Source organism: Macaca nemestrina, chromosome 5 (genome assembly GCF_043159975.1).
Source record: "Macaca nemestrina isolate mMacNem1 chromosome 5, mMacNem.hap1, whole genome shotgun sequence".
NCBI lineage: Eukaryota > Metazoa > Chordata > Mammalia > Primates > Cercopithecidae > Macaca > Macaca nemestrina.
The window spans coordinates 126607582-126634484 of NC_092129.1; the positions used below are offsets into that span (position 1 = coordinate 126607582).

Below are 26903 nucleotides of genomic sequence, written 5' to 3' on the forward strand. Positions count from 1 at the left end.
GGCATGTCTTTTCAAATATTTCTTCATTCTCTCCTTTTTCATGAGAAAAATTTACTTATATGCTAAATCAAGATCACTTGATATTGTTCCATAAATTCTAGATGCTCTATTCCTTTTATCATGTTTTTATGCCTTGGGGTTTCATTTTTTGATAATTTCTATTCACTTATCTTCAAGTTTACTTATCTTTTCCTCCAATGGATGCAGATAAACCCATTGTATAAACCATTTTCTGATGTATATTTAATTCCTAGAATTTTTCTTTGTATCTTTATGTATAGTTTTCATCTTCCTTCTGAAATTTTCCACATCTTTGTACATGTTTTCCATCTTATTTACTAGATTCTTTAACGTACTTATCATTGCCATTTTACAAACACTTTTTGCTACTTCTGATATTTAGGATTTAGGTAATCTTTGAATCTGCTTATGCTGTTTTTCTCCTGATCAGGTATAAAAATTTCTTGCTTCTTTTCAAGTCATGGCCACCGTTTTATATTTGAGAAAGTCTCTGGCTACTTGGATAGGAAGAGGGGCAGACTCTCTCTAGGCTGTTCTATACTGTTTCCAACTTTCTATGTACTACTTATCTACTCTGTGTATTTAGTTAAGGCTCACCAGAAGAAACTGCTGAATGAAGGAATGCTTGTTTTGTGGCAGAAACTCCTCAGATTTCCAATCTGTTACACCAGCTTTGAGTGATTTTTTACATGCTATGGCAAATTCCTTCTCATCAGTATTCCCTTTCTGCCAGAGATTAAAGCAGTTGTGAATCACTTCTATATGATGAAAGGTTAATAACTTCTGGAATTTAGTTCTTTTGGGTTTCTTTAAATTATTTCATTTCTGCTGAGCTTAAAAAGCATATGAATTTGTACTTTATCTGGTATGTCCTCGCTGTGAATGACAGTCTCTTGCAACTTTCTGCATTCTAACCAGAGATGAAGTTCTAGGACTTATTTTAGATGGTGTATGAAAACTATGAAACTGAGTGTTTATGAATTAAATAAGAGAGGTCTTAATGTTTACAATTTTATCTTATTTTAAAAATTAAATTCTATCAGCTGTATCTTAGAAATATTTTCACTAAATACTCTTTGAGTGTCCCTTAAATGCAAGCCCATATTTAAAAGAAAAATGTTTGCTAATATTCAGATAGTGAAAAGAATGAGATAAGGTTCTACAGGCTATGCCCAAAGGATAAATTCTAGTAAATATTTTGCAAAAAGCTCAAATTTTAGAAAATGTGTATAAGACAATTATGAATTAAGATTTATCATGCTCTTCAGCCGCTATTCATTGTCCTCCTGCAATAATATATTTAAAATTTGGCTATTTTAAACAGATTTAAGTTAATTCTAATAGTCACAAAATTAACTGTATTTCAACTGGGTCTTGTAATTTCAAAATGTAAATGTATAATGGCCAGATGTTGACTTTAATTAATATATTTAACTTGCCTTTTTTTTCTCCCTAGGAATCCTAAAACCAAAATTTTAGAACGAAAACAGAAACATGGCTCACTATATTGCATTTCTCTGCACAGTTTTGGTGCTGCTTCTTCAGAATTCTGTGTTAGCTGAAGATGGGGAAGTAAGATCAAGTAAGAACTATCAGCATTGTCCTTTTTTGTTATCAACAAATTAATCTGGAAATTAAACTAGGGGAGTTCAAGTAATGGTTTTAAGGGTCTCATTCTTACTGTTTTTGATTCTGTAACTCCCTAAAATAAATGAATTGCTATGTTACTCATTAACTGAGAAGAAAAGCTTCCCTCAGAGATAATTTTGAGAGGGCTCTATGGCAATAGTTTATTCAACTAACACATCAAGCTTTGGAACAAACAGTCTGGTATTGAGTCCATGTTCAGCCACTTTTGAGCTGCATAATAGGAAGATAAAGAAAGCCTTGTAGATTGGTTATCAGGACTGAATGAGATAATGCATGTTAATGGTTTAGCACAGTACATCTCAATGAATGTTGTTATTGCTTGTAAGAAAGCTTGCATATAGAGATAAAGAGCTATATTAATTATAGTTCTCTTACCCAGACTATCGTTTAGAGATAGCATACTTTTTAAAAAAAAAGTTTGCTTATATTCACATTTTAAAACTCATAAACATTCTACTTTAAATTAACTATGGTCTCTATAAAAGTTAAATGAGATGGTTTGATAATTTGATTCAACTTGGCTTAAAATTTATTAATACAATGATATTTAAAGCTTGCTTAACACTTTTATAGTTTAATTCATGCAATCACTCTATAATGTGTATACCCTTTCCTTTGTTTTTTTTTTCTTGGGTGGGAAAAGGGATTTTAAAAAGTTAAGGGGCTTACCTAGTAAAATACAGCTTGTGAGGGCAGTAAGTAGTATTCGAACCATGTTTTCGCTCTTCAATCACCTTCCTTTTCTATAATGTCATTCATCTCTCTAAGGAAGAGGTTCTCAGGACGGATATTTTGTCTAGGGCTTATTAATGGCATTATTTGCTTGTGTGCCCATGCTCTTGACTAACTTTGCAGTTATGAAATACATGTTCTGTGGCTCTGTGACAGGGAGAAGGGTAGGAAGGGCCAAGAATAACCCTCTAAGAGTGAATCAGGTGGCACACAGACACTAGCAGCTTCAGACAACAATGAGTCTCAGTATTTAGGAAGGGCCAACATTGAAAAGCTCTGCCAACAAACTCTTCTATCCTTTCGTCTCCCCACACAAAAAACAAAAAAACAAACAAAAAAAACCAATAAAAGCATAAACCTTTAATCCCAGTCCATCCAGCTTCCGAGCTTTCAAAAATAACAGAAAAATTGCATTCCCTTGGGTTAGCAAGTTTGCCTCTGGGCAGAACTCCATTTCTGCTGTCCCTTCCTTGACCTCTGGCAGTGGCCACCATGGCAGAGCTTGTTGGAATTGTGTCCCTTACACCTTCTGAGGATACTACCACCTGTAGTAGAGCACTTTAGGAATAATGTCATAATCACAGATACATTTTTGAGACAAATCCCTATTTTGGCAATTCTTTTTATTTTTTTGAACTTCTTGACTGTTACAAATTTAGGAGGGGGTGGCAACCTAACTGTGGAAGGTCAGAAAAGGTTTTATGGTAAAGCTGACAGGCAATCAGGGATCTGAAACAAGAGTATTAGTCAGGTAAAGAGGAAGACATTCTAATAAAAGGGAAGGCCCAGGCCTTCTGCAAAGGCCCAGAGTTGGGAGACTAACACAGACTAAAAGATAAACTGGTTTGTTGGGGCAATTCCGATAGTTTGGAATGGCTAACAAAATGCACAGAAAAGAACAGCTATATTTGTCTTCTTCTGTAACTTCTGTACTCAAATCAGCAATAATAGCTATTATTTATAGCCCATATGATAATGAGATAATTTTATATTCATGCTTCGTTTTACATTTAGCATGCTAGCATTTATCACAGGGAAAGTCTTTTTCTTTTTTTTTTTTTTGACAATTTTTAAAATTATACTTTAAGTTCTAGGGTACATGTGCACAATGTGCATGTTTGTTACATATGTATACTTGTGCCATGTTGGTGTGCTGCACCCATCAACTCGTCAGCACCCATCAACTCATCATTTGCATCAGGTATATCTCCCAATGCCATCCCTCCCCCCCGCCCCCAAAATAGGCCCTAGTGTGTGATGTTCACCTTCCAGAGTCCAAGTGATCTCATTGTTCAGTTCCCACCTACGATTGAGAACATGCGGTGTTTGGTTTTCTGTTCTTGTGATAGTTTGCTGAGAATGATAGTTTCCAGCTGCATCCATGTCCCTACAAAGGACACGAACTCATCTTTTTTTATGACTGCATAGTATTCTATGGTGTATATGTGCCCCATTTACTTAATCCAGTCTGTCACTGATGGACATTTGGGTTGATTCCAAGTCTTTGCTATTGTGAATAGTGCCGCAATAAACATACATGTGCATGTGTCTTTATAGCAGCATGATTTATAATCCTTTGGGTATATACCCAGTAATGGGATGGCTGGGTCGTATGGTATTTCTAGATCTAGATCCTTGAGGAATCGCCATACTGTTTTCCACAATGGTTGAACTAGTTTACAATCCCACCAACAGTGTAAAAGTGTTCCTATTTCTCCTCATCCTCTCCAGTACCTGTTGTTTCCTGACTTTTTAATGATCGCCATTCTAACTGGTGTGAGATGGTATCTCATTGTGGTTTTGATTTGCATTTCTCTGATGGCCAGTGATGACAAGCATTTTTTCATGTGTCTGTTGGCTGTATGCATGTCTTCTTTTGAGAAGTGTCTATTCATATCCTTTGCCCACTTTATGATGGGGTTGTTTGTTTTTTTCTCATAAATTTGTTTGAGTTCTTTGTAGGTTGTGGATATTAGCCCTTTGTCAGATGAGTAGATTGCAAAAATTGTCTCCCATTCTGGAGGTTGCCTGTTCACCCTGATGGTAGTTTCTTTTCCTGTGCAGCAGCTCTTTAGTTTAATTAGATCCCATTTGTCAATTTTGGCTTTTGTTGCTGTTGCTTTTGGTATTTTAGACATGAAGTCCTTGCCCATGTGTATGTCCTGCCTGGTATTACCTAGGTTTTCTTCTAGGGTTTTGATGGTTTTAGGTCTAACATTTAAGTCTCCAATCCATCTTGAATTAATTTTCGTATAAGGAATAAGGAAAGGATCCAGTTTCAGCTTTCTACTTATGGCTAGCCAATTTTCCCAGCACCATTTATTAAATAGGGAATCCTTTCCCCATTTCTTGTTTTTCTCAGGTTTGTCAAAGATCAGATGGCTGTAGATGTATGGTATTATTTCTGAGGGCTCTGTTCTGTTCCATTGGTCTATATCTCTGTTTTGGTACCAGTACCATGCTGTTTTGGTTACGGTAGCCTTGTGGTACAGTTTGAAGTCAGGTAGCATGATGCCTCCAGCTTTATTCTTTTGACTTATGATTGTCTTGGCAATGCGGGCTCTTTTTTGGTTCCATATGAACTTTAAAGCAGTTTTTTCCAATTCTGTGAAGAAACTCATTGGTAGCTTGATGGGGATGACATTGAATCTCTAAATTACCTTGGGCAGTATGGCCATTTTCATGATTTTGATTCTTCCTATCCATGAGCATGGTATGTTCTTCCATTTGTTTGTGTCCTCTTTTATTTCACTGAGCAGTGGTTTGTAGTTCTCCTTGAAGAGGTCCTTTACATCCCTTGTAAGTTGGATTCCTAGGTATTTTATTCTCTTTGAAGCAATTGTGAATGGAAGTTCATTCATGATTTAGCTCTCTGTTTGTTACTGGTGTATAAGAATGCTTGTGATTTTTGCACATCGATTTTGTATCCTGAGACTTTGCTGAAGTAGCTTATCAGCTTAAGGAGATTTTGGGCTGAGACGATGGGGTTTTCTAAATATACAATCATGTCATCTGCAAAGAGGGACAATTTGACTTCTTCTTTTCCTAACTGAATACACTTGATTTCTTTCTCTTGCCTGATTGCTCTAGCCAGAACTTCCAACACTATGTTGAATAGGAGTGGTGAGAGAGGACATCCCTGTCTTGTGCCAGTTTTCAAAGGGAATGCTTCCAGTTTTTGCCCATTCAGTATGATATTGGCTGTGGGTTTGTCATAAATAGCTCTTATGATTTTGAGATACGTTCAATCAATACCGAATTTATTGAGCGTTTTTAGCATGAAGGGCTGTTGAATTTTGTCAAAAGCCTTTTCTGCATCTATTGAGATAATCATGTGGTTTTTGTCTTTGGTTCTGTTTATATGCTGGATTACGTTTATTGACTTGCATATGTTGAACCAGCGTTGCATCCCAGGGATGAAGCCCACTTGATCATGGTGGATAAGCTTTTTGATGTGCTGTTGAATTCGGTTTGCCAATATTTTATTGAGGATTTTTGCATTGATGTTCATCACGGATATTGGTCTGAAATTCTCTTTTTTTTGTTGTGTCTCTGCCAGGCTTTGGCATCAGGATGATGTTGGCCTCATAAAATGAGTTAGGGAGGATTCCCTCTTTTTTATTGATTGGAATAGTTTCAGAAGGAATGGTACCAGCTCCTCCTTGTACCTCTGGTAGAATTTGGCTGTGAATCCATCTGGTCCTGGACTTTTTTTCGTTGGTAGGCTATTATTTATTGCCTCAATTTCAGAGCCTGTTATTGGTCTATTCAGGGATTCAACTTCTTCCTAGTTTAGTCTTGGGAAAGTGTAAGTGTCCAGGAAATTATCCATTTCTTCTAGGTTTTCTAGTTTATTTGCATACAGGTGTTTATAGTATTCTCTGATGGTAGTTTGTATTTCTGTGGGGTCGGTGGTGATATCCCCTTTATCATTTTTTATTGCGTCGATTTGATTCTTCTCTCTTTTCTTCTTTATTAGTCTTGCTAGCGGTCTATCAATTTTGTTGATCTTTTCAAAAAACCAGCTCCTGGATTTATTGATTTTTTTGGAGGGTTTTTTGTGTCTCTATCTCCTTCAGTTCTGCTCTGATCTTAGTTATTTCTTGCCTTCTGCTAGCTTTTGAATGTGTTTCCTCTTGCTTCTCTAGTTCTTTTAATTGTGATGTTAGAGTGTCAATTTTAGATCTTTCCTGCTTTCTCTTGTGGGCATTTAGTGCTATAAATTTCACTCTACACTATGCTTTAAATGTGTCCGAGAGATTCTGGTGTGTTGTATCTTTGTTCTCATTGGTTTCAAAGAACATCTTTATTTCTGCCTTCATTTCGTTATGTACCCAGTAGTCATTCAGGAGCAGGTTGTTCAGTTTCCACGTAGTTGAGCGATTTTGATTGATTTTCTTAGTCCTGAGTTCTAGTTTGATTGCACTGTGGTCTGAGAGACAGTTTGTTATAATTTCTGTTCTTGTACATTTGCTGAGGAGTGCTTTACTTCCAACTATGTGGTCAATTTTTGAATAAGTGAGATGTGGTACTGAGAAGAATGTGTATTCTGTCGATTTAGGGTGGAGAGTTCTGTAGATGTCTATTAGGTCCGCTTAGATGTCTATTAGATCTGCAGAGTTGAGTTCAATTCCTGGATATCCTTGTGAACTTTCTCTCTCATTGATCTGTCTAATGTTGACAGTGGGGTGTTGATGTCTCCCATTATTATTGTATGGGAGTCTAAGTCTCTTTGTAAGTCTCTAAGGACTTGCTTTATGAATCTGGGTGCTCCTGTATTGGGTGCATATATATTTAGGATCGTTAGCGCTTCCTGTTGAATTGATCCCTTTACCATTATGTAATGGCCTTCTTTGTCTCTTTTGATCTTTGATGGTTTAAAGTCTGTTTTATCAGAGACTAGGATTGCAACCCCCGCTTTTTTTTGTTCTCCATTTGCTTGGTAAATCTTCCTCCATCCCTTTATTTTGAGCCTATGTGTGTCTCTGCATGTGAGATGGGTCTCCTGAATACAGCAAACTGATGGGTTTTGACTCTTCATCCAGTTTGCCAGTCTGTGTCTTTTAATTGGACCATTTAGTCCATTTACGTTTAAGGTTAACATTGTTATGTATGAACTTGATCCTGTCATTATGATATTAGCTGGTTATTTTGCTCGTTAGTTGATGCAGTTTCTTCCTAGCATCGATGGACTTTACATTTTGGCATGTTTTTGCAATGGCTGGTACTGGTTGTTCCTTTCCATGTTTAGTGCTTCCTTCAGGGTCTCTTGTAGGGCAGGCCTGGTGGTGACAAAATCTCTAAGCATTTGCTTGTCTGTAAAGGACTTTATTTCTCCTTTGCTGATGAAACTTAGTTTGGCTGGATATGAAATTCTGGGTTGAAAATTCTTTTCTTTAAGAATGTTGAATATTGGCCCCCACTCTTCTCTGGCTTGTAGAGTTTCTCCCGAGAGATCTGTTGTTAGTCTGATGGGCTTCCCTTTGTGGGTAACCCGACCTTTCTCTCTGGCTGCCCTTAACATTTTTTCCTTCATTTCAACTTTGGTGAATCTGACAATTATGTCTCTTAGAGTTGCTCTTCTTGAGGAGTATCTTTGTGGCGTTCTTTGTATTTCCTGAATTTGAACGTTGGCCTGCCTTACTAGGTTGGGGAAGTTCTCCTGGATGATATCCTGAAGCATGTTTTCCAACTTGGTTCCATTTTCCCCCTCACTTTCAGGCACCCCATTCAGATGTAGATTTGGTCTTTTCACATAATCCTATATTTCTTGGAGGCTTTGTTCATTTCTTTTTCCTTTTTACTCTAGACTTCTCTTCTCGCTTCATTTCATTCATTTGATCTTCAATCATTGAAACTCTTTTTTTTTTTTTTTTTTTTTTTTGAGACAGAGTCTCGCTCTGTCTCCCAGGCTGGAGCGCAGTGGCCGGATCTCAGCTCACTGCAAGCTCCGCCTCCCGAGTTCCCGCCATTCTGCTGCCTCAGCCTCCCGAGTAGCTGGGATTACAGGCGCCGCCACCTCGCCCGGCTAGTTTTTTTTTGTATTTTTTAGTAGAGACGGGGTTTCACCGTGTTAGCCAGGATGATCTCGAACTCCTGACCTCGTGATCCGCCCGTCTCGGCCTCCCAAAGTGCTGGGATTACAGGCTTGAGCCACCACGCCCGGCCTCAAACTCTTTCTTCTAGTAGATTGAGTCGGTTACTGAAGCTTGTGCATTTGTCTCATATTTCTCGTGTCATGGTCTTTGTCAGTTCGCTTATGGCCTTCTCTGCATTGATTATTCTAGTTATCCATTCTTCCATTCTTTTTTCAAGATTTTTGGTTTCTTTGCACTGGTTACGTAGTTCCTCCTTTGGCTCTGATAAGTTTGATTGACTGAAGCCTTCTTCTCTCTACTCGTCAAAGTCATTCTCCGTCCAGCTTTGATCCGTTGCTGACGATGAGCTGTGTTCCTTTGGAGGGGGAGATGCGCTCTGATTTTTTGAATTGTTTGAATTTCCAGCTTTTCTGTCCTGCTTTTTCCCCATCTTTGTGGTTTTATCTGCCTTTGGTCTTTGATGATGGTGACGTACTGATGGAGTTTTGGTGTGGGTGTCCTTTCTGTTTGTTAGTTTTCCTTCTGACAGTCAGGACCCTCAGCTGTAGGTCTGTTGGAGATTGCTTGAGGTCCATTCCAGACCCTGTTTGCCTGGGTATCAGCAGCGGAGGCTGCAGAAGATAGAATATTGCTGAACAGTGAGTGCTGCTCTCTGATTCTTGCTTTGCAAGCTTCATCTCAGGGGTGTACCCCACTGTGTGAGATGTGAGGTGTTGTTCTGCACCTAGTGGGGGATGTCCCCCAGTTAGGCTACTCAGGGGTCAGGGACCCACTTGAACAGGCAGACTGTCCGTTCTCAGATCTCAGCCTCCATGCTGGGAGATCCACTGCTCTCTTCAAAGCTGTCAGACAGGGTCATTAACATCTGCAGAGGTTTCTGCTGCCCTTTTTTTTTTTTTGCTATGCCCTGTCCCACGAGGTGGAGTCTACAGAAACAGGCAGGCCTCCTTGAGCTGTGGTGGGCTCCACCCAGTTCGAGCTTCCTGGAGGCTTTGTTTACCTACTTAAGTCTCAGCAATGGCAGGCGCCCCTCCCCCAGCCTCGCTGCTGCCTTGCAGTTAGATCTCAGACTGCTGTGCTAGCAATGAGGGAGGCTCCGTGGGCGTGGGACCCTCCCAGCAAGGTGTGGGATATAATCTCCTAGTGTGCCATTTGCTAAGACCCTTGGTAAAGCACAGTATTAGGGTGGGAGTTACCCGATTCTCCAGTTGTTGTGTTTCTCAGTTTCTAAAGGGATTCCCTTCCCCCTTGCACTTCCCAGGTGAGGTGATGCCTTGCCCTGCTTCAGCTCTCGCTGGTTGGGCTGCATCAGCTGACCAGTGCCAATTGTCTGGCACTCCCCACTGAGATGAACCTGGTACCTTAGTTGAAAATGCAGAAATCACCCCTCTTCTGTGTCGCCCACACTGGGAGCTGGAGGCTGGATCTGTTCCTATTTGGCCATCTTGCTCGCACCCCCCGGGAAAGTCTTTTTCTTTCCACAACTGCTTATAACTTGTTCAAATGTAACTTGCACCAAAGATGGTATTTTTTCCCCCAAAAAGGACCTTAGGATGTGCTGACCACATGTGTTTCCTGGTAACTCGAAACAAGAATCTCTATCTCTACTAAGCAAGGAATAGCTTTATACCTTTAATCATAGATTGTTAGGACAATTTGATGCTCTGACTATATCATTCACTGAATATGAGACATCAGACCTTTAGAAACTCATCTTGGATATAATGCAAGAGTTGATTCATTGGGTGATCTTGGTTCATTTAACTTTTATCAACTATTAATATATCAAAGATGAAATTTTATTGGCTAGCTAAGTCCTGAAGTTGGTAGAAAATCTGTTTTTAATTTTTTTCTCCCTATTGACTGGCTTATATTTTTGTAAATATTTCAGGTTAGCATTAAGCTACCCATATTTCATTGACAATTTAAAATAAGCAATGATGTTAGTGTATAGCTGAAACTCATAAATTTAAAATCTCTCCCTTTTTGCTTTTTATATAAAAGATGTGCTATGATGGTTTTCTTTTGCACTTAGGTTGTCGTACTGCTCCGACAGATTTAGTTTTCATCTTAGATGGCTCTTACAGTGTTGGCCCAGAAAACTTTGAAATAGTGAAAAAGTGGCTTGTCAATATCACAAAAAACTTTGACATAGGGCCAAAGTTTATTCAAGTTGGAGTGGTTCAATATAGTGACTACCCTGTGCTGGAGATTCCTCTTGGAAGCTATGATTCAGGAGAACATTTAACAGCAGCAGTGGAATCCATACTCTACTTAGGAGGAAACACAAGGACAGGGAAGGCTATCCAGTTTGCCCTCGATTACCTTTTTGCCAAGTCCTCACGATTTCTGACTAAGATAGCAGTGGTACTTACGGATGGCAAATCCCAGGATGACGTCAAGGATGCAGCTGAAGCAGCAAGAGATAGTAAGATAACATTATTTGCCATTGGTGTTGGTTCAGAAACAGAAGATGCCGAACTTAGAGCTATTGCCAACAAGCCTTCGTCTACTTATGTGTTTTATGTGGAAGACTATATTGCAATATCCAAAATAAGGGAAGTGATAAAGCAGAAACTTTGTGAAGGTAAGCCTTAAAATGCCTTAATATAATTTGGAAACAATTAATAATTGTGCTTTTTACATTTTGATATAACCTCTGCATTAACACTGGTGTAGATCGTTGTATTTAATGTCAATTATAATGTTACAACATTTATAATGTTATAAATGTTATATTTACACTGTGAGCACAAATTTGTTGTGTTATATGTATTTAGGATAAATTTTGGTTTTAAAAAATAATTTACAAATCTACATATGGAAAATACAATATTTTGTAACATTTATTATTTTTCCTTTCAATTATAACATGTCTATGGTAGAGATTGTAGAAAAAAGGCACAAAGAATAAAAATATATATAAATCACACATAATTGTATCACCCCATTAATGAGTTTTTCTATATTTTACATTCTAGTTTTTTTCCTTTTTTCCCTGGTATGTTTTATTTTACTCTTCTGCCTAAATCAAGATACTGTTGCATATATAGTTTCTTACTTTGTTTTTGTAGTATATACTCTTGTGTATAAAATTTTTATACTCTATTCACATGATAGCAGGCAAGTTCCTACTGTAATTTATTTTAAATTTTTCCTGTTTTTGTACATTTAGTTTATTGTTTTGCTAATATAAACGACAAAAATGAATATTCTTGTACATAGTTCTGAGCTAGAATTTCATTATTTCCTCAGAAAAAAAGCTTCAAATTACTGACATATTTAAAGTTAGGGAGAAACATGTTAAAATTGCACTTTAAAAAAGCTTAATTTCCCTTTCGCACAACATTTGAAAATAAAATAACAGTTTATTAATTATGTTTATATTGTTTCATAAAATCTAACTTCATGTTCATGATAATTGCATGGTATGGGAAGGTCCCAGTTTTGGTAAATATTAATCCTATTAAGGCATAGACATGCTAATGTTCACATTATTTTAGGGGAGAGTAATTTTTTATATCTCTTATTTTTTAATAATATAGGTATTTAGTGTACCGTATTAAAGTAATATTCATATAAAGTGAATATTAGTTTGTCTACAAAAGCTCCCAAAGTGGGTGGCTTCACAGTTGACAAAATAATCCTGTGTGTTTCTGGGTTAGGAAACAAATTATATCATTCATTCCTCTGTTTTCTTCACATTTGCTTGTGGGATATGGTAGAGGAAAACATTTTTAAATTTTCGTATTTAAGAGACTATAAAAAATTAAACATCTTCTTCCATGAAACTTTAAGTAAAGGTACTATAACTACAAATCGCCACTACAGTTCTTTTTATGAATCTCTAGTGGTAAGATTTTGTTGACGTTTATCATCCTGAACAGGCAAATAGGATTTAAATTTTTAATATGTGGTCATATTAGTTACAATTCTTTGGTTTTGAAGCCATGTATTTTTCATTCTTAAAACAGACTTTTCCTGGAGAAATTTCATTTATCATTCATTTTTATCTTTAAATGTAAATGTAACTGATACAATGTTTGTTCAATATTTGCTTCAGAGACTTTTTCTGTGGATCTGTATTTTGGTAGATGCATTCTATTTTAATGATTCTAACTACACATGAAAGAGTAGGTGTGCTTAAAAGAGTTAAACATTCTTTTAGCTAAGATGTATCATCTATAAACAATCAAAATTGCAATCTTGCCAAATATATTTTCATTCACACTCGAAAAGATGTAAATAATTTCTGTGACTAATCAGCACATATCTGCTGCGCAATAGCCATCTTTTAAAATGTTTTTGAAATTGCACTTATGGAATTTATATGGGTGTTCTGCACTTGACTTTTTATACTTGATTAGAGTATGATTAATGCAGTAAACTAAAACATTGCTATATTACAACAGCCACAAACCATGTAATCTGTGTTTGAATCATCTGACAAATTCACAAATGCTTTTTCTTTGATACATACTTAACTTCTACTTTGAAGTGTTAACATGTAGGATGACCATTTCCTAATACTGTTTATTTTTACACTCTGCTGTAGTTAAATCACAATGAACAAAATATTATTGAGTCAAGTAATATTTACCGCAGTTTATTTCATCTTTGTGGACCTATGATTTCTCTGGAAGAGTTGTATCTAATACTTTCCTTTCTCTGATGGGTGATGATTCCTTTATCTGTGTGAAAGACTTCTGCTGCTGCTGCTGCTGCTACCACTACCACTACCACTACTACTACTACTACTACTACTACTACTACTACTGCTACTACTACTACTTCTACTCTTACTACTACTGCTACTACTACTACTTCTACTCTTACTACTACTGCTACTACTACTACTGCTACTTCTTTTTCTTCCTCCTTCTCCTTCCTGCCTCCTTCCTTCCTCCTCCTCCTTCCTTTTCCCCCTTCCTCCCCCTTCCTTCTTCTTCATTTCTCTTTCCCCCTCATATAAAAGACATTAACATGAAACCTAGTCTCCTAACATTTTTTAATGTACAGTATTGTGAATTATAAGCACAATGTTGTGCAGCATATCTTTGGAACTTTTTCATCTTGCTTGACTGCAACCTCCATACTTCCTTCCCTCCCTCCTCCTCTCCCTTCCTTCCTTCCTTCCTTCCTTCCTTCCTTCCTTCCTTCCTTCCTTCCTTCCTTCCTTCCTTCCTTCCTTCCTTCCTTCCTCCCTCCCTCCCTCCCTCCCTCCCTCCCTTCCTCCCTCTTTTCCTTCCTCTTTCTTTTTTTTTTTTTTTTGATAATGACCAGCCTAACATGTATGAGGTAACATTTCATTGTAGTATTGATTAGAATTTTTCTAATCATTAGTGATGTTGGACATTTTTTCCGTATACCTGAGGCCATTTGCATATCATTTTTGGAGAAATGTTTATTTAAGTCCTCTGTCCATTCCTTAAACAGTTTTTTTTTGTTGCTGAGTTGGAGTTTTTTATTTATTTTGAATGTTAACCCCTTATCAGATATATGGTTTGCAAATACTTTATCCCACTTCATAGATTGCCTTTTTACAGTGTTTTTTTCTCCTTTGCTGCACAGAAGCTTTTTAGTTTGCTATAATCTCAGTTGTCTATTTTTGCTTTTTTTGTTGCCGGTAACTTTGGAATAAATCCAAGAAATCATTACCAGACTGATGTTATGAAGCTTTTCCCTAGTTTTCTATTAGAAATGTTATAGTTTCAGGTCTTATGTTTAAATCTTTGAGTTGTTTTTTGTATGTGGTGTGAAATAAAGGTCCAATATTATTCTTTTGCGTGTGGATATCTGGTTTTCCCAGCACCATTGATTGAAGAGATCCTTTCCCCATCAGGCAGCCTTACCACCCTTGTCAAAGATAAGTTCATTGATGCATGCAAGAGTGTTTTCTGGGCTCTCTATTCTGTTCCATTTGTCTATATGTTTGTTTTTATGCCTTTACCATACTGTTTTGATTACTCCAGCTTTGCAATATATTTTGAAATCAGGAAGTGTGAGGCCTCCAACTTAATTTTTGTTTCACAAGATTGTTTTGACTGTTTTAGGTCTTTTGAGGATTCATATAAATTTTAGGAATGCTTTTTCTATTTCTATAAAAAATGTCATTGGGATTTTTATAGGGATTGCATTGAATCTGTAGATCACATTAGGCAGTGTGGAGTTTTTAAGTAATATTGTCTGCCAATCCATGAACACAAGATATATCTCCATTTATTCCTTCTTCAGTTTCTTTTATCAATGTTTTGTAGTTTTCAATGTACAAGTTTTTTTGATTCTTTGGTTAAGTTTATTTCTAAGTATTTTATTATTTTTATGCTTTGTAAATGGGATTATTTTCTTAATGTGCTTTTTAAATTGTTGTTATTGTATAGGAACACAACTGATTTTTATATGTTGAATTTGTATTCTCCAACTTTGCTTAATTGGTTTATTCTAACCATTTTTTTTTGGCATGGAATCTTTTATGTATAATCATTAGGGTTTTCTATATTTATTCATGCTATCTGTGAACAGAGATAATTTTCTTTCGTGATTTGAATCCCTTTTATTTATTTTCTTGCCTAATTCCTCTGGCTAGTACAATGCTGAATAGAAGTGGTGAAATTAGGCATCTTTATCTTGTTCCTTGTCTTAGAGGAAAAACTTTTATCATTTTACCATTGAGTATGATGGTGGCTGTGAACTTTTCAAATATGGTCTTTATTATGTTAAAGTAGTTTCCTTCTATTCCTTACTTGTTGTGTGCTTTAATCATAAAATAGTGCTAATTTTTGTCAATTTTTTCTGCCTCCATTGAGATAATCATATGTCTTTATCCTTCATTCTGTCAAAGACACATTTATTGATTTTATATGTCAAACTCTTTCATCCTGTGGATAATTTCCATTTGGTCATGGTGTATAATGTTTTTGATGTGCTGTTAAATTCAGTTAGTATTTCATTGGGGATATTTACATCTGTATTCATCAGTGATATTGGCTTGTAGTTTTATTTTATTATGGTATCTTTTTCTGGCCTTGGTATCAGGTTAATGCTGGCCTTATTCACTCCTCTTCAATTTTTAGAAAGATCTTAAGAAAGATAGGTATTAATTCTTCTTTAAATGTCTGGTAGAATTCACCACTGAAGCCACCTGGTACTAGGCTTTTATTGTTAGGGTGTTTTGATTACTGATTTAAATTTCCTTTATTCTCTAGTTATAGGTCTGTTCATATATTCTATTTATTCATGTTTCAATTTTGGTAGGTTTTGTGTTCTAGGAATTTATCCGTTTCTTCTAGGTTACCAAATTGTTGATATATAGTTGTTCATAGTGGTCACTTAAAATCCTTTTTATTTCTGTGGCATCAATTGTAACATCTCTTCTTTTACTTCTTGTTTTATTTGAGTCTTCTCTCTTTTCACTTAATCTGGTTAAAGATTTGTTATTTTGTTGATTTTTTTCCAAAAAAGCAACTCTTGGCTTTGTTGATTTCTTTCTATTTTCTATTTTATTTATTTCTGCTTAAATCAAAATTATTTTTTTCTTTCTGCTAACTTCGGGCTTAGTTTGTCTTTTTTTTTTTTTTTAATAGGTCCTTGAGGTGTAAAGTTGTTTATTTGATATCCTTTTTCTGTTTAATGTAGGCATTTATTGCTATAAACTTCTCTCTTAGTACTGTTTTCCTGCATCTCATAAATTTTGGATGTTGTGTTTTTGTTTTCATCAGATATTTTCTAACTTTGTCTCTGATTTCTTCTTTGACCTAATGGTTGTTCAAAAGTGTGCTATTTAATTTTTACATATTTGTGAATTTTTCAATTTTCCTCCTGTTGTTAATTTTTAGTTTTATTCCACTGTGGTTGAAAAATACACTGGTGTTGATTTCAATCTTCTTAAATAAGACATGTTTTGTGATTTAACATATGGTCTGTCCTGGAGAATGTTTCATGTGCAGTTGAAGGGAATATGTATTCTGCTGCTGTTTGGTGAAATATTCTGTGTGTGTGTCTGCTAGGTTCATTTGGTCTATGTTCAAGTCTTCTATTTCTTTATTGATCTTCTGTTTGAACGTTCTAATCATTATCAAAATCCTTTAGTATTATTGTGTTTCTGTCTATTTCTCCCTTTAGTTCTGTAAAAGTCTGCCTTATATTTTTGTTACCATGGTGTTGGCTGCATATAGAATCATAATTATTATATCTTCCTGGTGAATTGACCCTTTTATCATAATAGGATATCTTTCTTTGTCTCTTGTTATTGTTTTGTACTGTGTGATATAAGTATAGACATCTCTGATGTCTTTTGGCTACCATTTGCATGGAATATCTTTTTTCATTTTTTCACTTACAGCCTATGTGTGTCCTTAAATTTAAAGTGATTCCTTTTCATTTCTTTTCTCCTTTCTTTCTTTCTCTTTTCTTTTCCTTTCCCTTTTCCCCTTCCCCCCTTCCCTTCCCTTCCTTTCCCTTCCCTCCCCTTCTGCTTCCCCTTTCCCTTTCCCTTTCCCTTTCCCTTTTCCTTTCCTTTGTCTCATTCTGTTGCCCAGGCTGGAGTGCAGTGGCATGATCATAGCTCACTGCAGCTTCAACCTCCCAGACTCAGTCAATCCTCCCACCTCAGCCTCCTGAGTAGCTGGGACTACAGGCACATGCCAACATGCCTGGCTAACTTTGTTGTTTTTGTTTGTTTACTTTTGTTTTTGTTTTTGTAGAGATGGAGTTTTGCCATGTTGCCCAGGCTAGAATCTTTTATAGATAGTACATAGTTGGATTTATAGCTCTAAACCATTCAGCCTCTCTATGTACTTTGATTAAGGAATATAATCACTTACATTTAAGGTAATTACTGATAGGAAAAATTATTATTGTCATTTTGGTAATTATTTTCTATCTTTCCTGTAGCTTTTTGTCCCTTTTTTTTGTTTACTGTCTTCCTTTGTGTTTTATTGCTTTTTTTATGGTGATGTCCTTTATCATTTTATTTATCTTCCACAAATATTTTCTTTGAGGTTATCATAGGGGTTATATGAAACATGTGATTATAACAACTATATTTTAAGTTGGTGTGAAATTAAATTACATATAAATATCTATATTTTTACTACCTCTCCTTTGTTACTGATGCCACAAATTGCATCTTTTTATATTTTATATCTGTTAACATATTTTTAAGTTACAGTTTTTAAAAATGCTTTTGTCTTTTAACTTTTACAACAGAATTAAAAGTCATTTATGTACCACTATTACAGTATTACAGTATTCTGTCTATATATTTACTTTTATCAGAAAAATTTATACTATCTTATGCTTTTATGTTGCTGTTTAGTATACTTTTGTTTGATCTTGAAGGACTCCTTGAGAATTTCTTATAAGGCAGGTCTGATGGTGATGAACTTCCTCAGCTTATATTTATCTAGAAAAGTCTTTATTTCTCCTTCATTTTTTTTTTTTTTTTTTTTTTTTTTTTTTCCGAGACGGAGTCTCACTCTGTCGCCCAGGCTGGAGTGCAGTGGCGCGATCTCGGCTCACTGCAAGCTCCGCCTCCCGGGTTCACGCCATTCTCCTGCCTCAGCCTCCCGAGTAGCTGGGACTACAGGCGCCCACAACGGCGCCCGGCTAATTTTTTGTATTTTTAGTAGAGATGGGGTTTCACCGTGGTCTCGATCTCCTGACCTTGTGATCTGCCCGCCTCGGCCTCCCAAAGTGCTGGGATTACAGGCGTGAGCCACTGCGCCCGGCCTCTCCTTCATTTTTGAAGAACAGTTTTGCCAATCATAGCATTCTTGGTTGGCAGGTTTTTTTTTCTTTTTTTCCTTTCAGCACTTTGAATATGTCATCCCACTCCTGGCCTGCAATGGTGCTATTGAGAAATCTGCTGATAGTCTTATCAAGGTTCCCTTGTACATAAAAAGTCTCTTTTTTTTTCTTGCTGCTTTCAAAATGTGATCTTCGCCTTTAACTTTTGACAGTTGGATTATAATATGTCTCAATGTGGATTTCTTTGGGTTTAACTTAGCATATATTAGGCTTCTTGAATTCGAGTGTCCATATCCTTTTCCAGATTTGGGAAGTTGTTGGCCTCATTTCTTTCTTCTTTTTTTTTTTTTTTGAGACAGAGTCTCGCTCTGTTGCCCAGGCTGGAGTGCAGTGGTGCCATCTCGGCTCACTGCAAGCTCCACCTCCCAGGTTCACACCATTCTCCTGCCTCAGCCTCCTGAGTAGCTGGGACTACAGTTGCCTGCCACCGCGCCTGGCTAATTTTTTGTAATTTTAGTAGAGATGGGGTTTCACCGTGGTCTCGATCTCCTGACCTTGTGATCCGCCCACCTCGGCCTCCCAAAGTGCTGGGATTACAGGTGTGAGCCATCGCGCCCGGCAGGCCTCATTTCTTTAAATAAGCTTTTTGTCCCCCTTTCACCCTCTTCTTTTTTTTTTCCCCTGGAACTCCCAAAATGCATATATTGGTGTGCTTGATGGTGTTGCATAAATCTCTTAGGCTTTCTTCACTCTTTCTCATTCCTTTTTCTTTTTGTTTCTTTTTGTTTCTCTAACTGGAAAATTTCAAATGCCTAATTATTGAGTTTGCTGATTTTTTTCCCTCTGCTTGTTAAAGTCTGCTATTAATCATCTTTAGTAAATTTTTTCAGTTATGGTATTCTTCAGCTAAAATATATCATACTTATTACTTATATAGCTGACTATGTAATGCTAACGATTGTTCTTCAGAAAATACTCTTTATAAGTATGATTAATATATAATTAATTATAGAAGAGATAATATGTTCAATTGAAGAACTTTCATGACTAGATGGGACCCAGGTTAAGTTTTTTCCAGAGAGATAGACTAATGATATTTGAACTGTAGAAATATAAACTGCTTGAACTGGAAAGAAAATCAAGAACAGAAAATAATTTTTACCCCTGAAATGCTAAGAATGCAAGAAAAGAATTTCAGTGTTCATTTTTGAATTCAATAAATTAAGAGCATTATCCAAAGTTGTATGACTAGTTGATAGGAAATCCTGGATGAGAATCACAAATCCCGTTCCATTGTTTTTCTTTTCCATAGGTGTTAGATTGTCTCATATTGCTATTGTCTCAAATTTTTGCTAAAGACAATACATTAACAAATATTTATCTTATATTTTTGTTTTACATTTATTCCCCATTTTTAGAGAAAAAAAGCATATTAAGATCTCACTCTTAAATGTGTAAAATACTTCTACATTTTCTCAGAAAATGTATTCATGTACATTTATATACTATACATTTGTATACGTATGTAGATTTTATAATTCCAATTATAGAATACTATATTGTTTAGTATTTCTCCCTTGATTTTTCTTTTCTTGTTTGAGTTGTCCATGATTAATCAACTTTTATTGCTTTTGCTTTATAGAATCTGTCTGTCCAACACGAATTCCAGTGGCAGCTCGTGATGAAAGGGGATTTGATATTCTTTTAGGTTTAGATGTAAATAAAAAGGTTAAGAAAAGAATACAGCTTTCACCAAAAAAGATAAAAGGATATGAAGTAACATCAAAAGTTGATTTATCAGAACTCACAAGGTATATATTGTATGTTGACACAACTTTTTGGGGGGCATATGTCTATGGACATGTCAAGAATTCTTTAAGCTTACACTTGCTCTTCTTTTTGTAGCAATGTTTTCCCAGAAGGTCTTCCTCCATCATATGTATTTGTGTCTACCCAAAGATTTAAGGTCAAGAAAATATGGGATTTATGGAGAATATTAACTATTGATGGAAGGCCGCAAATAGCAGTTACCTTAAATGGTGTGGACAAAATCTTACTATTTACAACAACCAGCATAATTAATGGCTCACAAGTGGTTACCTTTGCTAGCCCTCAAGTTAAGGTAAAGATGCCTGGGATAATACCATGATTATGATATTAATGGGGAAGCACCATTGGGTTTATGTGTGTTGGGAAAAAGAGGGCTGTAATTTTAACATGACTGGAAATATTTTTACCTTAAATTTTAATGTTTCTGTATTGAGGAAAACTAACAAACAAAGGAAAATTGTTTCTTGATCAATATGGGGACAAATGCTGAGGGGAACTGACATATTCTGAGTGCCTGCTACTAGGTACCAGGCACATTTAATTATAATAGCCATCCAATAAAGAAACCATTGCTCCCATTTTGCAGACAAACTAATATTCAAGTATGTTAAGTTCTCCCTCAAAGTAGAACAGCTAATAAGTGATGACATCAGGAATTAAATTTTGGGTCTAGATGACTTCAAAGTCCATATTGGTCTGTTTTACACTGCCATGTTCTACAGGCTATTTACATAAAGATATATCTATTAGGATATTAAATACTGGGTAGATAATAGACATGAAATTTACCTTAATTTAGGAGGACATTTTATTTCCCCAAATGGAATACATATTTAATAGAATATATAAACTTTAAAAAGTTTATTTTCAAAATCATGTTTTCAGAATCCAGATGCAATAATAAAAGTAATTAAGTTTTGCTCATTATTATAATTATGATAGTCTAAAGGCATATTACACAGTTTAGGAAATATATATGGTAACATAAAGTATGCAATTTCTTCATTTAGTAAGTATATTACATTAAAAATATTTGTTGTCTGCTATCTTCATTAAAGCCAATGTGCCAGATTCTGTAAGAAATGACAAATAAATAAGGCATGTTTTTTACCTTCAAGGAGCTTATTTATAATAGGATATTCAAGGCAACTGGTATCAAATAGAAGTACAAAATGTTAGTGGAGTGTGGATGAGAAAATGTATTCTAACATAAAGTAAGAGGAAATCTGCACAAATGAAATAATTTTTGAACTGGACCATTCAGGATGTATAACATTTTGATGGAGATGGATATAAGAGCACATTAAATAAATGATTCAGTGTTGAGTCATCATGTGTCTAATAAAATGCAGGGTTTTTATTTAGAGAATGCAAAGTGACTCTCTGGTGTTTAGAGTATAAGATGCATAGAAGAAAAGGCTATCTAGGTGCAAGCCCAATTTATGAGGGGCCTGGAAAGCCATATAATGTGGTTTGGACTTTATTCAGTGAATGTTTCATCAAAAGGTCTTGACCATAAATGTGTCAGGGTCAAGGCAATCTTCTCTACTTCTTTTTCTTCATTTGTCCATAAATAATACTTTCAACTTTATCCTAAAATTAGGCCAGATCCTTGGGATACAGAAATTAATAAGATGGAACATCTCCCCTAACAGAACTGTAGGGAGAGAGATTAATTCTAGTGGTGATCTGAAGGATGGCTTGGAAATGAAAGGGTCAGAGATCGAGATAGATTTGAAAGTTATTGAAGTAAAACAAGAGTTCCATGAGCCTAAATTATGGTGGTGACAATGAAAATGAAGAAATGAATTTGAGTCATGTTGAAGAAATATATTGGGTAGAACTCTGCATCTGGTTAGTTACTGCAACTCAAAGAAAGAAACTTATGTTTAGAGGATGCTATTATGTAGGGAAATAGGGTCAGGAATAAAATTTCTGGGGAGTAGTTCAAGTTTATTTTGTTACATACCTTGTTGGGCTAATTGTGAAACATCCTGAAAAATTATTCCACCTAGTATTAGAATTACAGGACCCATGCGTAGGAGAGGTACAGGCTGTTAGTGTAGACATGGGAGTTATTACATAGCAGTGATAATTGGCCTGGAGGAATGACTGAGTCAAAAAGAGAGAGTGAAAAATGTCCAGAACAGACCTATGAGGAATGCCCTCATTAAAGGGTAGGTTGAGGGAGAAGAACACTTAGAGACAGAGAGAGAGAATCAGCAACTAGAGAGGAAGAAATGAAAATGATCAAGATGGTTTGAATCCCAGAAGTTGAGTGAGAATATCAAAGAAGATTGATTAGTTATGGGGCCCAAAGTTGCAATGAAATAAACAAGATGAGGCAGGAGAGAAGCCATTTGGATTCAGAGATTATTAAACTATTTATGATTTTGAGGAAGTTGCTTTAGTAAGTTATTTGACACAGTTTCTTTGAAATATGTAATAGGAACTCAGATAAGGATTAATGAAAGAATTGGTGGATAGCATATGAGGTCCAGCTTGGGTTAGGATGAATTAATGTATAATACAGTCAGTCTTTGTGGGATGAAGTTTCTCAGCAATGGTTAGGAGCAAGGCAGTAAGAACAAAGAAAGTAAAATATTGTTAGGGGCTTTATTGATGAATCTTCCACACTTTCTTTTTGTAGACATTGTTTGATGAAGGCTGGCACCAAATTCGTCTCTTAGTAACAGAGCAAGATGTAACTCTGTATATTGATGACCAGCAAATTGAAAACAAGCCCTTACATCCAGCTTTAGGGATCCTGATCAATGGGCAAACTCAAATTGGAAAATATTCTGGAAAAGAAGAAACTGTTCAGGTAGATAAATAATGATTCACTCTTTGAATTATATAGAATGAAACTTTTGCTCTCTTTTGTAATAGTTTTCACCACATTTAATCATATTTAACTTAATTATGAATTCCCTTAAGTTGTTCACCAAAATGTGGTCAGTTCGTTAGTGAAATTTTGTGTATGTATATGTATTAAAATGCAGAATTGGACTTAATCTATTTTATAAGAATATTTAGAAAAATGTTCCCCTGGGTTCAGGATAGAATTCTACATTTCTAGGAAACATTAATTTCATGTTTCCCAAGAGAAACATAGTTTAAGTAATGAATTTGGAAAAGAGAATATAGTTTCATCTGTAAGTGGGGCTGTAAAAATGTCTTTGTAGCTGCAAGGATAAAATTAGATTAATTCATGTCAGGGTTCTTCACAAACAAAACTGTTCCTTAAAAATAAAGCAATTGTGGTATGTTCAAATTATACGTACAAGTTTTGTTTTGACTTTTTGATACCTTCTTAAAGTGGAGTATCTGTTTTTGGATGGAGAAATGTGTCTGTAAACGCCATTTCTAGAAAAATCCTTTATTTGAAAAGGTATGTCCCTCCTGCACTGTTTCTATTAAAGGAAGACTCTGTCATTTTCATACGTGTGTTTACACATGTGGTCTCTATGAATTAATCCTACATGTCAAATTGTAGTAAATAGTTAAACATTAACAGGTGCTGGGCCTACTAATCACACAACGCTCCATGCCGGCAACTAAATAGCGAAGACCAAAGATGGTTTCTTGAGTCCACCCTATACCATCAGGAATGTTGTAGAGATTAGGATAAACACAGAAAACTGGGAAAACTTTTAAGTGTCCTACAAAATGCTCTTTAGATTAGCTTTTAATACAGGAGTACTAAAAAAGCCTCACTGAATTCCGGGAGAAAATTGGAGATTTGCTCTCGGTGCTAGGGAATTTTTCTTCAGTGGTTATGTCGCATCACATCTTCATAGTGTATGTTAAGTATTAAAATTTTGTATTTTTATTGTTTTAGTTAAATGCTGTGATGTAAACCTTACACAATTACTAACCATAGTGGATGTTTCTATGTATCTGAGTTGCTCTTATAAAACAAGTTGCTTGTGCCTCAACTTTAATTCTACTGGGTTTATGTTTTTAGTTTGATGTCCAAAAGTTGCGAATCTACTGTGATCCAGAACAGAACAACCGGGAGACAGCATGTGAGATTCCTGGATTTGTAAGTAGGAGGGATTGTTTTTTTCCCAGATGTTGCTTTAGTACTTTCAAAGCAATAAATAAAAAACAGATAATATCTGAGTATTAATTTAATATGTAGAATTAATTTTATTTTTTAATGCTAGTGGAAGTGAAGTTGCATGAAGAAAACGTATTTTGAGGTTATAGTTGAAATGAAGTTGTTATATGTCATTGTGCAAGTGTGAATGAAAGACCACAAGAAAATGTTTTCTTGTTTTGTTTTGTTTTGTTTTGAGTTGGAGTCTCAGTCTTGTCACCCCGGCTGGAGTGCAGTGGCGCGATTTCGGCTCACTGCAACCTCCGCCTCCTGGGTTCAAGCAATTCTCCTGCCTCAGCCTCCCGAGTAGCTGGGATTACAGATGCCCACCACCACACTCAGCTAAGTTTTGTATTTTTAGTAGAGACGGGGTTTCACCATGTTGTTCAGGCTGGTCTCGAACTCCTGACCACGGGTGATTCGCTGGCCTCAGCCCTCTAAAGTACTGGGATTACAAGCATGAGCCACCGTGCCCAGCCAGTAATGTTTTTCCCATCATCTATGACTATGACTATTCCAGTGCTCAGGGAAAGCAAGATGAGACCTGCTCCAGAAAAATGTAAGATGCTTTGTCTGAATGCCAGTGTGTGAAATGCATTATTATACTTAATGTAATCATGTATAATATAATATGACAACATAATAATGTATATTAAACATGTGGACAGAACACCCCAAACAGCACAGTTCTGAAGAGCAAGAAATAATTATTTTTCCTTAGTGAAATAATGAATAGATACTTTTCATGTTGATACCTAAGTAAAAATTTATTATAGTTCTAGAATGTAAGCAGTGTTTCTAGTTATTTAGCTATTTTCATTAATGTGTTAGGAGGAAAAAGATTATAAGCTACAATGTTATAGCATCTCATGGTGTGTGTGTGTGTGTGTGTGCGCGCGCGCGTGCGCGTGTGTGTGTGCATGTGTGTGTAATCAATCCCCTTTCCCCTGGGCAAAAATTGGTGTATTACTGCTAGTGGAAATATGGTAGAATGTTGTACAACTTTTTGACAATGTGAATTCCCAGGGATATTTGGGTCAACCATAGTTTTTAAAATGTGTGTAGTTATGTTGTCATCATCTTCTTTTTTCCTATCAAATGGAATAATGTATGGATCCACATATTCTAAAACCTTGAAGCACAGAACAGCACATTGAAAAATTCTGTAATCAAACAGAATTTTCTAGAAAGGATTTATTCTGGGTTTTCTAGATAAATAACTGTTTAAGTACTATAGTTTTAGATATTTATAACTTGAAATATAAACCTCTTTTAAAAGTGTTAATAAGTCATGGCATTTGAGAATTCACTGTGCATACTTCATTTATTGATGTCTCTGCATTGACATATGACAATTACCATTATCCTCCCATATGATGAAGCACAGCTTTAGATAGCTGATTTTGAATGCTCACTTCCACTTTATGTTTTAATGTCTCCTTCCCTACTCTCAGGTGTGACTTTCTGTGGCCTGTTTGCCTTTTGTACCTTCAATCCAACCTTCTCATTTTTGAACTAATTTTTATTGTTTGGAAAGATGATTGTCCTTTTAAAATTGTGTGTTATTTAATAAAACACAGACTATTTTAGGAGAAGCTCTCCTAAAGTGCAAGATTTTAATGCATGCAGTTTGTGACTTGCTAAGATGTGTTTCGACATTTTTTTTTTCTGGTTCTTAAATGATTTCCTGAAATTTCAAGACAACATATAAATCTCATCTGGAAATATTTTTTATCTTGCACGGCTATTATATCAAGCAGCTCTGGTGTTTTAATTTTCTTCTTCTACTCACCTTAAAAAAATATATCCTTTCTGTATTCTCCTATATGAATGGAGTAGTAGCATGTATAGATAAGTGACTTTTTAGGATAAATACAGGGAAATATTTTGGTTCTTGTTGGTTTTCATACTTCATATATCTCTAATGTGGATGGTGAAATATCTGTAAATTAGGCTGATAATTTATAAATTTTATTGAAAACATTTTAATACACATTTGTTGTTTTTCTTTCAGAATGGAGAGGTAGGCTTGGATACTATTGTTCCCCTTAAGGTAATATTTGTATTGTGGGACTGTTTAGCTCTTTTCCAACAACTGTAAGTATGAATATTAGACAAATAGAACCCATTTTTATGTAACTTCAATGTATTTAATATTTATAGATTTTGTGATTTGGAATTTCCTATTGTGTTGGGCTAAATGAAATTTGAAAGTAAATGTAGGATATTTTTACCATTTTACACAAATATCGAAATGCATAAACATATGTGTGCATGCTCCTATATGTCTTTCCATGCTTGTTGTCTGTTTCCATTTTTGTCCTTGTAGTGCCTTAATGGTCCCAGTGATGTAGGTTCAACTCCAGCTCCCTGTATTTGTCCTCCGGGAAAACCAGGACTTCAAGGCCCCAAAGTGAGTAACACCTAACTTGCTGTTTTTGTTAAGACACACAAACAAGGGCTGGGTAAACCATACAATTCCTAATCACCATTGATCCTGTTGAGAAATTTCTATCTGATGTCTTATATAGTTTAAAACCTCAGTTTTAGTCATTTTTTTATCTAGAAAAACAAGTGTATTCTAATCTAGTCTAGATTAGACTTTTGAACCTAAAACTGATATCTGTCATCCACATTAAACTGAGACAGTATTATTTGTTTGGTTGTTTTCTTTCTCCAAATACTGCTGCTAGATCCCAAGAACAATACTTCCTTAGAATCTG

General features: G+C 35.7%; 1 protein-coding gene across 2 annotated transcripts in view; it reads left to right on the forward strand.

The window, feature by feature from the left end:
• Positions 1-26903, forward strand: part of LOC105479541 (collagen type XXI alpha 1 chain) — a 197532-nt gene that overhangs the window by 63012 nt on the left and 107617 nt on the right. The window contains exons 2-9 of one of the 2 annotated variants that reach the window (XM_071096926.1): positions 1478-1603; positions 10537-11088; positions 19891-20059; positions 20154-20370; positions 22729-22902; positions 24046-24123; positions 26195-26203; positions 26510-26593. In XM_071096926.1, coding sequence (XP_070953027.1) covers positions 1516-1603; positions 10537-11088; positions 19891-20059; positions 20154-20370; positions 22729-22902; positions 24046-24123; positions 26195-26203; positions 26510-26593 — 1371 coding nt within the window. In that variant the 5' untranslated portion in view covers positions 1478-1515. Of the gene's footprint in view, positions 1-1477; positions 1604-10536; positions 11089-19890; positions 20060-20153; positions 20371-22728; positions 22903-24045; positions 24124-26194; positions 26204-26419; positions 26594-26903 lie in introns of those variants that run through there. The other variant, XM_071096925.1, reaches the window with a different exon arrangement.